Source organism: Larimichthys crocea, chromosome XXIV, assembly GCF_000972845.2.
Source record: "Larimichthys crocea isolate SSNF chromosome XXIV, L_crocea_2.0, whole genome shotgun sequence".
Taxonomy (NCBI): Eukaryota; Metazoa; Chordata; class Actinopteri; family Sciaenidae; genus Larimichthys; species Larimichthys crocea.
This window is the reverse complement of record NC_040034.1, coordinates 6,324,462-6,339,089: the sequence shown is the minus strand read 5'-3', so window position 1 is coordinate 6,339,089 and position 14,628 is coordinate 6,324,462. Positions and strand designations below refer to the sequence as shown.

At 43.4% G+C, this 14,628-nt stretch overlaps 2 protein-coding genes across 2 annotated transcripts; one reads left to right on the top strand and one right to left on the bottom strand.

Annotated features, from left to right (window-relative positions):
• The first annotated feature begins 12 nt into the window (after positions 1 to 12).
• acvr1l (activin A receptor, type 1 like) lies at positions 13 to 7,862 on the top strand. Its single transcript, XM_019277451.2, has 10 exons — positions 13 to 184; positions 1,159 to 1,242; positions 2,658 to 2,915; positions 3,010 to 3,221; positions 3,474 to 3,573; positions 4,219 to 4,365; positions 4,493 to 4,768; positions 4,877 to 5,074; positions 5,276 to 5,406; positions 6,427 to 7,862. Exons 2-10 carry the CDS (start codon positions 1,170 to 1,172, stop codon positions 6,556 to 6,558), a joined length of 1,527 nt encoding a protein of 508 aa, XP_019132996.1. The 5' UTR covers positions 13 to 184; positions 1,159 to 1,169; the 3' UTR covers positions 6,559 to 7,862.
• Positions 7,771 to 13,895, bottom strand: d2hgdh (D-2-hydroxyglutarate dehydrogenase). Its single transcript, XM_010740467.3, has 10 exons — positions 13,718 to 13,895; positions 11,398 to 11,779; positions 11,250 to 11,307; positions 11,023 to 11,162; positions 10,746 to 10,939; positions 10,463 to 10,631; positions 10,152 to 10,295; positions 9,923 to 10,065; positions 9,250 to 9,415; positions 7,771 to 9,130 (listed from the first exon to the last, which is right to left on the bottom strand). Exons 2-10 carry the CDS (start codon positions 11,741 to 11,743, stop codon positions 8,868 to 8,870), a joined length of 1,623 nt encoding a protein of 540 aa, XP_010738769.3. The 5' UTR covers positions 11,744 to 11,779; positions 13,718 to 13,895; the 3' UTR covers positions 7,771 to 8,867.
• Positions 13,896 to 14,628: the final 733 nt, after the last annotated feature.

Below are 14,628 nucleotides of genomic sequence, written 5' to 3'. Positions count from 1 at the left end.
CACAATGCACCTTGACGATAATGTTTTGGTGACGTCACGCGCGGCCGTTAGGTTCGGTGGGTGGGCTGGTCCGCGGCTTCTTGTTTTCGGCTTCAAATCACGCTGACACACGATGATTTAACCCGAATACAGGAGCACACGAACACCGCAGGATGAGTTAGAGGCTGTGCTTCGTGTGTGCCAGGTAGGTGGACGGGTTTAAAACCCGCTGGCTGTGTGTTTTTTTCCGGTGGGGGGAGGAGGAGGAGAGGACAGTCCACGCCCGGTCTGCGCTTTGTGCTGCTGGGTTAGCTCGCAGCGGCTAACAGCGGGGCAGCCGTCTGGCTGGCTGGCGCCTCTGAGGCGCCTGAACCCGGCCAATAATAAAACCTGCTGGCCTGTTAGCTACAGCGCAAACAAACAGGCCTGCGAGAAGAGTAGCTCTGCTTGCTCACAAGCAAGAGGCTGTGACATTGAGATTTTAAAAGGTGTTAGCTCTCAGCCTGCTAGCTGGTGTTTGTATTATTAGGACATCAGCAGCCTCTTTAATCAACAACTTGAGCTCATATCACCTCAGGGTAAAGACATTTAAACCCAGTAGTGTGATTACATATCAGGTGATTTGTCCCAGTAATCAGTAAAGCCTCCTCCCTGTGTCTGTCTGTCATTTAAATACATATATAAGAGGTGTGAATGTAATCAGCAGGGTTCCCACGGGTGCTTGAATTCCTTGAAAATGCTTGAATTTCAATTCAGTGTTTTCAAGGTTGTGAAAATGCTTGAATTTTTTTGTGAAGTGCTTGAAAATGCTTGAAATTTGTGTGATGTCTATTTGTCACTGTTATTGCGCTATGGTAGTTACACAATACACCTCTCACAAGCTGACAAATACAAGCCAATTCACAATTAGTTAAAAATCAAAACAGTCAATCTACCACCATATGAAATAATGCCAATTAGACCCATATTATTATGCCATACAGTGGCACCGCTGCCCATGACCATAATGGCAAACACAACTAGTAGGCTACCTATTTAAAGGTGCTGGAAAAATGGAAAAACTGGTGCTTGAAGGTGCTTGAAAAGTGCTTGAATTTGTTCATGAAAAAGGTGTGGGAACCCTGAATCATGCTCTTCATTTGAACCCTCTGTGGCTCCTCTCTCCTCTCCCTGTGTCAGTGCACTGAAACATGGATCGTAGCAGCGTCCACGTCCTTCTGCTGCTCTTGCTGCAGACCCTGCAGACATCAGCCGAGGACTCAGGTACCGTGCCTCAAGTTATCGCTTTCCCAACTCTGTGTGTGTGTGTGTCATCAGTCTGGGATTGCATCTCATCTGTTGTTGTTGTTGTCGTGTCTGTTGCCTCTCATGTGATCACGTATGACTGGACAGCTGTTCATTTTTTTTAGTGACAGCTGGTATAAAGGGGAAGCCACCGCCCGTCTCCGATCGTAGAAATCTCAGAGTGATTTAAAACTGTGTTTAGGGTTTTTTTTACCACGTAGGTGATCGTATGGATACAGCCGACGCTTATTATCATGTCGTTTACCTACTCTGGACGTGCAAGGTCACAAAAACTAAATTAATAAATCTAACACACACAAACACAAGTGCATTATGATTGCTACAACTAATTAGATGTCCACGAAGCACAGTGGTGTTTCTGCTCACATAGCAATTCGAAAGCAGCTTGAAGATCTACCAATTCAGAGAGCGCTTGTTCTCCGCTCAGGTGAAAGCGATGAGGCAGTTCGGGCGCATTCAGACGAGATCAGGCGCTGCGTTCTGCAGCAGAGAAGTTGAGCAGCCGACGTAACGTTGCGGCCACCAAACAGATGCTCAGGTCAAGCAAACTCCTCCACAGCCAGCCTGAAATGTCTCAGACTATCCAGGTGGATTCAAGGACTAAACTCTGATAATCTACGTGTGTGTGTGTTCTAGCTTTGTTTATTTCATGTACCCAGTTTCTAAAGTCTGACTCAAGAAGAAGTTTCATTTGGTTTGTGTCCAAAGCTTTGGTGGTTTCTCCTTGATCCACTGTGGCATGGACTGTACCGTGATAAAAGCATCTGCCAGATGAATGAATCTAAATGTCTCCCACATGTTTTCTTCAGGTTTCATTGGTTTAATCCTCGACATCCAGGGCTAGTTCCAAACAGCAGGTTTACTGAGTTGTCTGCACAACTTTTCTAAGTAAAACCAAGTACAGGACGTGGGTTATTGTCAGCAGCCAATGTGATTTTAAAACCTATAGAATAAATGCCTTAATGGCTCTAAATCAGGCAGTGGAGTCAAACAAAACATACCTGCAGTGCTTCATTCTAACATGTTGTGTTCTCCTTTTAAGAAAAGGAGAAAAATCCTATCTGGCTTCAACAGATATTTGTTCCTTGTTCACAATGGGAGGAAAAAAAAGACTTAATGATCAATTGTTCCATCAGTGATGAATCACAAGAAAAGTGCAGTTAAATAACAAACAAGGTTTGGAGCATTCGTTTGTCACGATATATGGCTACTACAGACTTAATTTGGCGTCCAGCCTCCTGGTGTCTACAGCTAAAGAGAGCAACGAGCGACCACTGCTGCTTGTCTGCGAAGAAGTGCGACAGAAGTCGCATATATGTTTCTATACGCACTGCGAAACAGCTCGTGGTGAACTCGTATCATCTCTTCCGCAGATCGACAGTTGGCGTGTCTGTGCGAGGGCTCTAAATGCCTCCAGGCCACCCAGTGCCACGGTAAGCGATGCTTCTCCTCTGTCAAAGTCACCAGCAGCAGGGTGTTGTTCGAGCGCGGCTGCCTGGAGGGATCGGACAATATCCGTCTGCAGTGCTCCACAGCTCCGTCCGTCCACCACGCCATTTTCTGCTGCTCCCAGGACATGTGCAACGTCAACACCACCACGAGTTCGCTGATGTCGCTGCTGCTTCCAACAGGTAGATATTAGAACGAAATCTGTGTTCTGTATCTGTCTATAAAATAATCTGATATGTCAATATCGTACTTGTTTTGCTCTACTCTGTCTCACAGCCCTAGAAGGTGAGCCAGTTCGGTATCGCGTGGAGACTTTAGCTCTCTTCGTACTTGGTCCGGTGGTGGTTCTGGCTCTGCTGTCGGTAGTGTCGGTTTTAGCCTGCAGGCGGCTCCACCACGGCCGATTGCAACGGCTGCAGGAGTTTGACACGGAGCAGGGAGCCATAGATGGCCTCATCACCTCCAACGTGGGAGACAGCACTTTAGCGGTAAGAATAAGAGAGGTTGACATGTTCTGTGTGTGTGTACAGCTGTATTAACACAGTATATCTTTTATTTTGAAAATCAGCGTCAGGTTTAAACTCTTGTTTACGTGCATCAGCCTTCAGGTTTTTTTTGTATATACAAGTCGTGGTGAAAGATGTCAGATTATTCGACTGATCTTCCAGCAGCTTTTCACCACCATGTGATGTGCGTGCGCTCCTTCGAAAGATAACCTGACATCTGTGTCTGTCTTTTAGGACCTGTTGGACCACTCGTGTACCTCAGGCAGCGGTTCAGGTCTTCCTTTCCTCGTCCAGAGAACCGTGGCCAGACAGATCAGTCTGATGGAGTGCGTAGGTAGGTATAACGCACCACAAACCACAGGCCATCTGCAGGTTGGATTCAAGGCACCAACTCCGAAAAACTGATTTTATCAATTGACTAATTCAATTCGAGCCTTACAGAGGAAGTTCATATCACGATTATCAAAATATAAAGACATTTGACATACAAACAAAATGATTCAAACACAAATCCACAAGGAGCCTACAGTACAGGAAGCCGTCTGTTCAGACATTTGTCTTGTGTTGGATGACTGTAACCTGCATTAAGATACAGATCATCATTCATCATTTTTAACTCTCAAAACACAAGCCATGCGTTTCCCCGTCTTTCTTGCAGCAGACCGTGTTTAAAGTTCAGGTTGTTGATTGTAACGTTTACCCGTCGCCATGGCAGCTCTGACAAATTTCAATTTTAGTGTTCAAATGAAAGTATGTAGGTCACATGCACCACGGCACCGTACAGTACGGTTTGTGCCAGCCCGGATTTGGAAAAATGTGGCTTTTGTGCCGTTGATGTGGAAACTTTTGATCTGTGTCAGAGAAATCAGACTCAGTTTGAACTCAAAGCAGACAATGGTAACCTTTTTTTAAAACTCACGTGTCTATGTTCCTGCGTCTCTCACACTCGTCCTCACCTTTCGTCATCTCTCTTTTCCAGGCAAGGGGAGGTATGGGGAGGTGTGGCGAGGCCAGTGGCAGGGAGAGAACGTGGCTGTAAAGATCTTCTCCTCAAGAGATGAGAAGTCCTGGTTCAGAGAGACCGAGATCTACAACACAGTGCTGCTAAGACATGAAAACATACTGGGTGAGGCTGTCGGATCTTGCAGATTTTGTTCATTCAGTAAAGATGTGATTGCCCCTTTGTCTCCTCTGCATTCACTCCTGCTCCGGCATTGTCGCTGAGCTAAATTCAGTCTGTCTCTCCTCCCCAGGCTTCATGGCGTCTGACATGACATCTCGCAACTCCAGCACCCAGCTGTGGCTTATTACCCATTACCATGAGAACGGCTCTCTTTATGACTACTTGCAGCGGGTTGCCGTGGAGACGTCGGAGGGCTTGGCGATGGCCGCGTCGATCGCGTGCGGCCTTGTGCACCTGCACACGGAGATCTTCGGCACGGAGGGGAAGCCGGCCATCGCACACCGAGACCTGAAGAGCAAAAACATCCTGGTCACAAAGGAGCTGCGCTGCTGCATCGCAGACCTTGGTCAGTCAGTAATCCAGGACGATATATTTACACGTTTATTGGTCTACAGTTCTTTTACCTTGTGTGCATTCATGTTTTTCACTCTGTTTGTTGCTGCGTGTTTTGCAGGGCTGGCTGTGACACACTCCCAGGCAGACAACCTGCTGGATGTGGGCAACAACCCAAAGGTTGGCACCAAGCGTTACATGGCACCTGAAGTGCTGGACGAGACCATCCAGACAGACTGCTTTGACGCCTATAAGAGAGTGGACATCTGGGCCTTCGGGCTGGTGCTGTGGGAGATAGCAAGACGCACATACAGCAACGGTGAGTGTCCTTTGCGTTTTTAGGACTGTGATATAATAAACAACCACCTCTAATATCTTATTCTAAAACATTCAGCTTGATTATCGTGTGTTCTGATGGTTCTCAGGCCCAGCTATAGAAGGGAGACCTAATTTACCACCCGTTCCTCCTCTTGCTCCAGTTATTTGCTCTAATTTGTATCATCTTACTTTGACTTTCCAGGTATTGTCGAGGAGTACAAGCCTCCGTTTTATGATCAGGTGCCAAATGACCCGAGCTTTGAGGACATGAGGAAGGTGGTGTGTGTGGAGCAGCAGAGACCTTTCATTCCTAATCGTTGGTTCTCTGATCCTGTGAGTCTTTTAACTGTTTAATCCTGTTTAAAGAAACGATTGTTCACAACCGCCCGGGGTGTCAAAATGTTTGGTCAGCTACAAGGAAGTGGCCGCTTGGATTTCTAAAAACATCCTTAAAACACAGCAAGCGATCAGCAGGATTTCACAGCCTGTTTGTAACGAGCGTTTCATGAAAATGAACAGCCAAATGGTCGCGAGGGTATCTTCGGTATCATGGCTCAGACTACTTTCTGGAGTATTAAACTCTGTTACATGTAATATTTGATGTGAGTGATTATTTTTTTAGTCAGACTGCGTGTATTTCCATGGAAATGGAGATCGTAAAGGAAACGGCAAGCGAAAGTTTAGTTTGAGAGCAAAATATAAATATCTTTTGATTATGTGTTTTAATTTTTTAAGTTGGTAATTGTTGTATAATCGCAATATAACACTGCAGGGGTGTGCTTTATTTTATTTGTCATTATTGGCACTTTAGTGACCCTAACGGACCCTCAAGCGCAAGAGCCTCGGTCCTGATCACATCACTATCGTGCCAATAATGACGATAACGCACACCTTCTCGTATAATATTGCTTAATTCCCAACCTGTGAGCTGGGATAAATCTGAGGCCTCACAAAGAATCAAAAATGCGTAAAAAAAGGTACATTTATGCTTTAATTATTTCTATTTTCTTGTCAAATACTATTTAGTTTTTGCATTTCAGGTATTTAAAATGAGGGGGAAATCACTCTGCTCCAAATTCAGACATATTAAACCCGATTAAATGGTCACGTGCTTCATTTTATGGGGACATAATCGCAAATAATCAGGAAGATGTCTTGCTTGATAATTTCTGGAGGGTGGATAATCACAATTTGTACTTTTTGTGAGCTTGTGATGACGTGACTGTGAAACGTTAAGCAAGGCAAGAGAGATCGGTACCTCACTAGTACCCAGAATACAGCTGGAGTTACATTGATTGCAGTGTTTCCTCTCACTGTGACTCTCCTTTCATCTACCGTCCTTTGTTTCCTCAGACTCTCTCTGCTCTGGTGAAACTGATGAAGGAGTGTTGGTACCAGAACCCCTCGGCCAGGCTGACCGCGCTGCGCATCAAGAAGACCCTGGACAAGATTCACAGCTCTCTGGAGAAGGGCAAGGAGTCATGAGAAGGAGAGGAGCCTCAGAGGCAGCTGCCTGATGTCAGGGATCGGCTTAGACAAGAGCCCAGTGTTCGTTTAAAAAAAAAAGGGGTGGGGTGGGGGGGTGGACGGACAGAGGACCGGAGGAAAAAGTTGTTCAAGTGTCATCCAGCCTCATCCTTCTCTTTGCTCTCTCACTTTCACTGTGGTTGCCTTCCACCGACATCCCTCTCTCTGACTTGAAGCCTCACGCAGACGTTTGGAACTGGTCCTGTCTGAATAAGCCAGCCTTCGCCGACAGGACACAAGAAGCCTGTCCCCAATGTGTTCGCACTTACCTGAACTGTAGACTGTTACTGCGAGAGTGAAGAACAAACGGATGGCATACTGTAGTACTTTCATCCCATTGCTTTAACGCCCATTTAAGACTGCTCTCACACACACACACACACACACACCAAACACCAAACACTACATACTGAGTGTCTCTTATAAATTACCCAGTGTTTGTGGCATGCAGTCGTGGCATTCTGCTCAGAGACAATCACAAGTGTTTTACTCATTTAGCTTTATTAGAACATGCCAACTATTGCCACAAACACACACACACACTCTACAAAACACACACACGTGTGTTCATTTACAAAAGGAAAAGAGCCAATAGAATCAAAATTGTTTCTAAACTTTTTAAAATAGTATGATATTTATGTATTAAATCTCCACTGCTACGACACTACTGAGGATATGTAAGGACGGTGCGTGAAGCTGACTGTATACATATATAGGCATTTACTCTACTGGACTTTCTGTACCCATATTGTCATTATTGAAGCTAGTAAGGAATATTGTTTTTGAGAAATAGAGGGAAAAGTTAGGAAATTGTTTGAATGGGGGAAAAAAAGGATAAAACACGATGTTTATCTTGGTGGTTGGTGGAGTAGACGCGCAGTAAGTACTTGCCAATCGGCATTACTCTGTATCTTATAATAAGAATATGAGATGAACTGATCTTCTCTGCCTGACAAACTTTATAAACTCACTGTGGCTGATTTAAGGGAGGCAAAAGAAAGAAAGAAAGTCTTCTGTGCAGGCAGAGAGGATTTAAAGAAGACGTGTTTGTGGTGGAGCTGAACTGGTTTTCTGTAGCGAGGCGGGCTTCCATTTACTCCTCATCTCCCATCATGCCACACTGTAAAAGTTGCCTGAATAACAGGAGGAAAAAACAAAAAACACTCCATCTTCGTTTGGTAACAGTTTTATTCTGGAGTTGCCTAGTTGTGCGGTTACAGATGAGTTTGTTCACAAATGCTGGGTTTGTTTTGGGAAAAAAACGTTGCTTTGTCTTTTTTATATGTAATAAAAACATTTACTGCACTCTTGCCTAATGATTAGCCGGCATGTGTTTTGATTTTTCCTCTTTATTTGCCAGTTTTTAAAGGTACAGGAGCTAAAACTGAAGCAGCGCTGTTGTTAATAATCAATTTAATGTTCTGTTGTTTCAACTTTATGATCGTTTTGGAGGATGCAGTTTGTGGCGCTGACAGCTGTTTCTATCACTTTGTTTACATCATTGAGGGTTTATATTCATGACACTTGAATCAACACATCTCAAACACTTTGACCTTCGTGAGGCTCGGATTTATTACAGGACTGTTGCATTCGTGTTCGCCAGCTGTACCTACATTTTAAAGGACCAGTGTGTAGGATTTAGTGGCATCTAGACTCACACACACTGGACCTTTAAGTTAGAGGTTCACAGTTTAAAAAGGTGCCCACATGATGACTGAAGCAGGGTTTTCTTTCCGTGATCATTCCTCGTGTTCATACCAGCCATTAAGAGATCCTTTTCTAATGTAAGTGACAAAATCTTTCAGCTGACGTTCAGCAGACTTGAGTTAGTTCCAGTCTTTTTAGCACAAAATTCAGCTACAATCCTTCGACTGTAACTCAACATAGAAAGACTGCCAGAGAGACATTTATACTAAAAAAGACTTTAACTTGATTGGATCAACACAAACAGCTGCAGATACTGAGGCTGTGAAACAGTCACAGGACACTACAGTACTGTGCTCTCTCATTTTCTGTCTGCCCCCTAGTGGCAACCAGTAGGCACACTAATGCCTATTAGAGTACAGCTGAGGTAGTTGACTGGCTGTTATGCCACTGTAAAACTATTTTTTTTACAGTTTTGGAGACATATCTGCAACTCTATACTAAATGTGTGAAAAGGGCACCACAGGAAAGGACACATGGCAATAAGGTTGTAGCTAAATTGGAAATCCCACATGAGCTCTGTACACATTTCCACCTTCCCCACAGCGGTGGGACCATTTGGGTCATTTCAGGTTATCTGGTAAAGTCTTGTACGGGTTGAGGATGCCCTTTGGGTCCAGCATGGCCTTGATATTACCCATCAGAGCCACAGCCTGGCTGGGTTTACTGTAGTAGATGTAGTTCCTCTTCTTCAGGCCCAGTCCGTGCTCTGCACTGATGCTGCCGTGACATCGGGCTGTCCACTCGTAGACAAAGGGCTCGATGGCAGCGAGGAGAGCCGGGTCTTTGGCAGGAGAGGTGACGTTCAAGTGGAGGTTTCCGTCTCCTAAAAGTACAGATGGAAAAAATTGAGACTGAGCTGTTGTAGTAATCAGAGAGTAACCAGGCTATTATTTCCCTCCTGATACAGACTTTTTTAAAAGTCTTTACATCTTCTGGTCTTACCTACGTGTCCGTATCCTACCACACTCTTGGCCCGGTCGCCCAGGTGCTCCCTCATGTCTGTCACCAGCTGATAGATCTGCTCCACCGGCAGTGAGATGTCGTATTTGTAAGTAAATCCATCGTGAGTCAACGCCTCCGTGACACGTTCACGCATCGACCACAGAGCCTAGAGAGTGGAAAGGCTGACTGCGTCATCATTTGAAGCTAAAAAAGTCCACAGAGTAAATTAAAGAACCCTCGTATGAAACTGATTACTCAAGTTTAGGTCAAAAGGCTGCAGATATTCTTTATTGTTTTTCCTCAATAAATCCTATAACCATAACTCTGTGTGTGATTACCCTGTAGCATTATGGTCAAAGCACATTTGTTCCAACTGGAGGCTTAAATCTAAATCTTAAAAAAAGTCAGATTTATACTTTAATTTATAAAAAAATGTTTTTAATAATTTCCCCAAACAACTGGACATTGTGATTTTTTAGCATTACTCAAACAAGATGAAATAGTTTCTTTATAGATCCGCCATGGATTTCATTTTTTTACAGCCACGTCATTGTAATAAAGAAACATGCCTCCTAATGCACAGTATGTCACGATTTGATGAAACAGAAATAGTCCGATGTCTTTTTGCTGACAGAACAGTCACCAGAACTCTTTAAAAACTTAGAAACAACACCTTTATTTTGGAGTCTTCGGTTGCCACAGTCCCGTCAGCAACCAGAGATGACGTCATCGCCTCCTCTAAGAAATTGTGGAGTTTCTCCCCATCGTGTTTTGGGTCGGATCCGGACGTTTCTATGACGACGTAGAATGGACAATCTGCAAGATAGAGGGAAGAGTTTGGCATGTGTGCGTGTGTTTTTTATATATATAAAGTGTGTGTATGGGTGTGCTTGTGGCCTTACCAGAGATGGGATTGGGTAGTTTGAGGTGTGTGTTCAGCAGCCTCATACATTCACTGTCTAGAAATTCGTAGGCTGACAGAATTTCTCCCAGCATGCCTCTGCAGAGCTGAAACGTCTTCAGCAGCTGCTCAAAGGTCTCGCAGCCTGAACATTTCAAGAGAATACGATAATTTAACCACTAATCTATGAACACAAACTCATACTGACATTAATCAACTGAACTGTGACATAATTTCCACAACTTTTTGCACAAAGTAACAATAATAGTGTCAGAGTTACAGATTGTAAAAGGATAAATGGGAAAATCGTACCCAGAAAAACCACATTAACAGATTTGGGTTTGCGTGGACAAAGAATGGACACTGCAGTAATAACCCCCAGTGTGCCTTCTGACCCTATGAACAGCTGTTTGAGGTCATATCCTGTATTATCTTTCCGCAGTGTGGCCAAACAATGCAGCACTTGCCCATCTCCCAACACCTGCATGGCACAAAAACACACAAACATTAGATCAGTGTTTTTTTAATCTCTTCTCACACTTTTGTGATTTTAATACAACACTTGTAGATACTTGCATTTATTTACTCCACTCACCACTTCCAGACCCAGCACAGTCCCGTGTAAGGAGCCGTATCGCAGCAGCCGGAGTCCACCGGCATTAGTCGCCACGTTTCCTCCAATGTGGCAACTGCCTTTTGCTCCCAGATCGAGCGGCATGATGTAGTCCTTCTCCTCCAGGTAAAGGGACAAATTCTCCAAGACACAGCCTGCCTGACAGGTCAGAATACCTGACGGATGGAGAAAATAATCCAATATACTTTAAGTACACAGCAGGTTTGTTTGAAAAGGCTGACAGCTCAGTATTTCTTACCAGAGATGCTATCAAAGGTCAGGATGTTGTTCATGAGTGCAGTGGAGAGGATGATCTCATCATAAACGGGCACGCTGCCGCCAACCAGCCCGGTGTTTCCTCCTTGTGGGTTCACCGCCAGGTTACGACTGTTACAATACCTACAGGAGGGGACATACAACAACTTTAACCACCGTATACGCCCCTCATGTATCTATTTTCACTTGCAACAAGTAATCAGTCATTACTTGAGAATTTGGGAGACTTCCTCTGTTGTTTGAGGTCTCAGCAGCAGTTCACTGGAACCTGCAGACAATCATCAGACCATCAGCAAACTGGTGTAGGAAAATACATCTTCAAGTGCAGTGAGCTTTTTTGATTTCTAGCCTTCATCACCTCTCACTGACTTGAGCCAATCCACGTTACTCGACTCCAGCAGGTCCGGGTCAGTGATGACTCTGCCTGGTAGGATCTTCCTGAAGAAGTCCAAATCTTCCTGAGTTATTCTGGAGAAAGGCAGCCTGTCTGGGGCCGCAGCAGGGGACCGCAGCTTGTGTCCGTCTGCCCCAGCGTGCAGCTTTCGACAGCAGACCCCAAACTGCGATGTGGTGATGGGAAGAAATGAACTGCGGGGGCCCACAAGTGAATGTCGGACTGTGGCTGCAGACGAGAAGGTGCTGTGTGGGCTCAAATGTCTGAGAGCTGCCCTCAGATTTAGAGTTCTTTGGTAAATCCCCGCCATGACTGAAGAGATCGTATGTAGAGTGGGATGAATAATCTGTTTCCACAGGACAAAAGCTGGTTAACTTCTCAGTTCAAGCTATATTTTGAAAGAACTCAGAGAAACTTAATGACATTATATATAGCGAGGAGGTCACATAGAAAGTGTCTAATTTGAACATACAACTAAAACATATATTTATAAAATCACCCTCGCCCTACCTATTGGCCAAAGAAGGGAATTCAAACCACATAAATCCAAATGTTTCAACGCTTTAATACTCAGTAACAACTACATGACACACAAAGAGTTACACTTTCAGTTGTTTATAAGATTCAAAGCCTTCAGTGGCAGATTTCTGTCCCAATCCTGCTCCACAGACAGACTCAGGAACTCTTTCGCCCCCCTGGCCATCAGACTGTACAACACCACTCAGTTATGGCACTGTTTTATGGACATTTTGCTTACCATGTCTCTCTCTCTGTCATACGACTGGATGCCTGAATACAATAATAAGTATACGATAGATTGAGGATAAGATAGAATATAGTACTACTATAATACTGTCTACTGTAACGGTATTGGTTGAAGATGCAGTCACATCTCCCTTTTCTGAAAACTCTCTCTCTCTCTCTCTCACCATCTGTAAACATACATGTCTCATTAATGCATGTTACTAACTAAACTTCTTCCCCGGAGTTTGTGTGCTTTGTCGTCCAGCAGGTTCTCGTGGATCGTGGCTGCTGCTGTGGTCCTGCATGACGCCCACTACACATATTACTACTACTATTATTGCTACAATATCTCCATTACAGTTTATAGTTAGTTTATGATTTTCTGCCGCTGTGCATCTGTGTCTCTCTATCTCTATCACAGGTTCCACTGCTACTGTAATCATTTTATCATTCATTGTAATTGTACAATATGTTTGTGTTGATTTGTTCTGTACACGTGACATCTGTTGCACGTCTGTCCGTCCTGGGAGAGGGATCCCTCCTCTGTGGCTCTTCCTGAGGCTAAAAGGGTTTTTTGTGGGCAAGTTTTTCCTCACTCGAACCGAGGGTCTAAGGACAGAGGGTGTCACTCCCTGTACAGATTGTAAAGCCCTCCGAGGCAAATGTACTTTGTGACTTTGGGCTATACAAATAAAATCTGATTTGATTTGATTTGAGTTATGCCCGGGGGGGCAAAAAACACACTCAGTGGTACTGTTTTCTGGACATTTTTCACAACAAGTCATGACTCATTCATTCTCTACAATCTAATTTAGTCATACATAGTTTGCATCTTTATTTCTAGCTCTAGTTTTTGTTGTATTTCTTTTTAAATACAGTTTTCTATTTGTATCCTTGCACAGGTTTACCTTCTAGGTCTAATTTTAATGTATGTTTACCATGTCTCACACTGCGACTGGATGCCTGAATACAATAATAAGTATGATAGATTGAGTATAAGATAGAATATAGTACTACTATAATACTGTCTACTGTAAAGTACTATGGTCCCGTTCCATTCAGGTCAGACAGGTTAATTAGTATCATTGGAAACACCTGTGATGACTCTGCTGTTTCACAGATAGATAGATAGATAGATAGATAGATAGATAGATAGATAGATAGATAGATAGATACTTTATTTATCCCTGGCTGGGAAATGACAGCAGCAGCAGCAGCAGCATTACACACAGTGACAATAGACAACATAAGATAATATAATATAAAATATATTGTACAAAAGTATATACAGCAAATTGGCAGTGTTGATTTGGTGCAAAGTCATGAAAAAAGGTGCAGTAAAATGAAGACTAACAGACTGACAGCAAACTTACGTTGCTTTTGGAATAATATCTATTGTTATATCATCAGAAAATGTTGATTTATTGATTTTGATTTACTGACAGATTAAAACTGAGAAAGTCAGTCCAGTTAGCTTTAGCTGCATTAGCACACTAATGTTTTAAAGCCGTTACCGAGGCGACAGCTTTAATTTACTCACCGTGTCACTTTAACGTTCAACTCCTAACGTCTTTGTTCGACTCATGTCTCATGTGTCAGAGTTGAAGGGCAGTGAAGTTTCTCCAACACGTCTCTTCTCGTTCAATGTTTACAACTCGAGGGTGACGCTGTAGCGGTGAAAGGTCACGGAGATGAGGGGCAAAAAAAAGGACCAATCAGAAGCCTTGTTTCAGTTTGAGCCAATGAGCGTGAGCTTTTTATCGTTGCTATGCAGCCAATGATTGGCTGTGGGACATACAGCCACTCAGAGAGATTTAAAGGGATTTAAAAAGAAAGTTAATTAATTATTATTTTTTATCTTCATCTAAAGAATAAATGTGACTAATGAGCTGGATCTTTTTAACTTTTTAAAATTTTTATATTTCATGTATATTGCTGTTTGCACCAGGGATATGAGGGAAATTCAGTTCTCTGTATGTGTATGACACCTGTGGTGTTCCCGGTCAAAAGTGACCGCCATAGGAAATGAATGGGTATCCAGACTATATTCATCCATCAGACCAAAAACATCCCCATACACACCACCCCAACTCACTCACTCACTCACTCACTCACTCACTCACTCACTCACTCACCATGTGAACCAACTTTCAGACATTCCAGTCCAAAGTGGACTGGGTCTATAGACCAAAACAGAACAGTTTCAGTCCAGTCTGATGAGAAGAATGACATTTTACCTTAGGAGCAGTTACAGTAAAACAGACACTAAAGTAAGGGGCGGGAGGTGAACACAGCAGTTAATGAGGGTCATTTTCACAGCAGCCTTTTTGACGTATAGTAGGATGTTTCCAAATGATAAGAAGAAATTCCAGAAAATTAAAACATTTAACCTGTTTTTAACTTACTTTATTACTTTTACTCTATTTTGTCTATCTTTTTATACATTATATT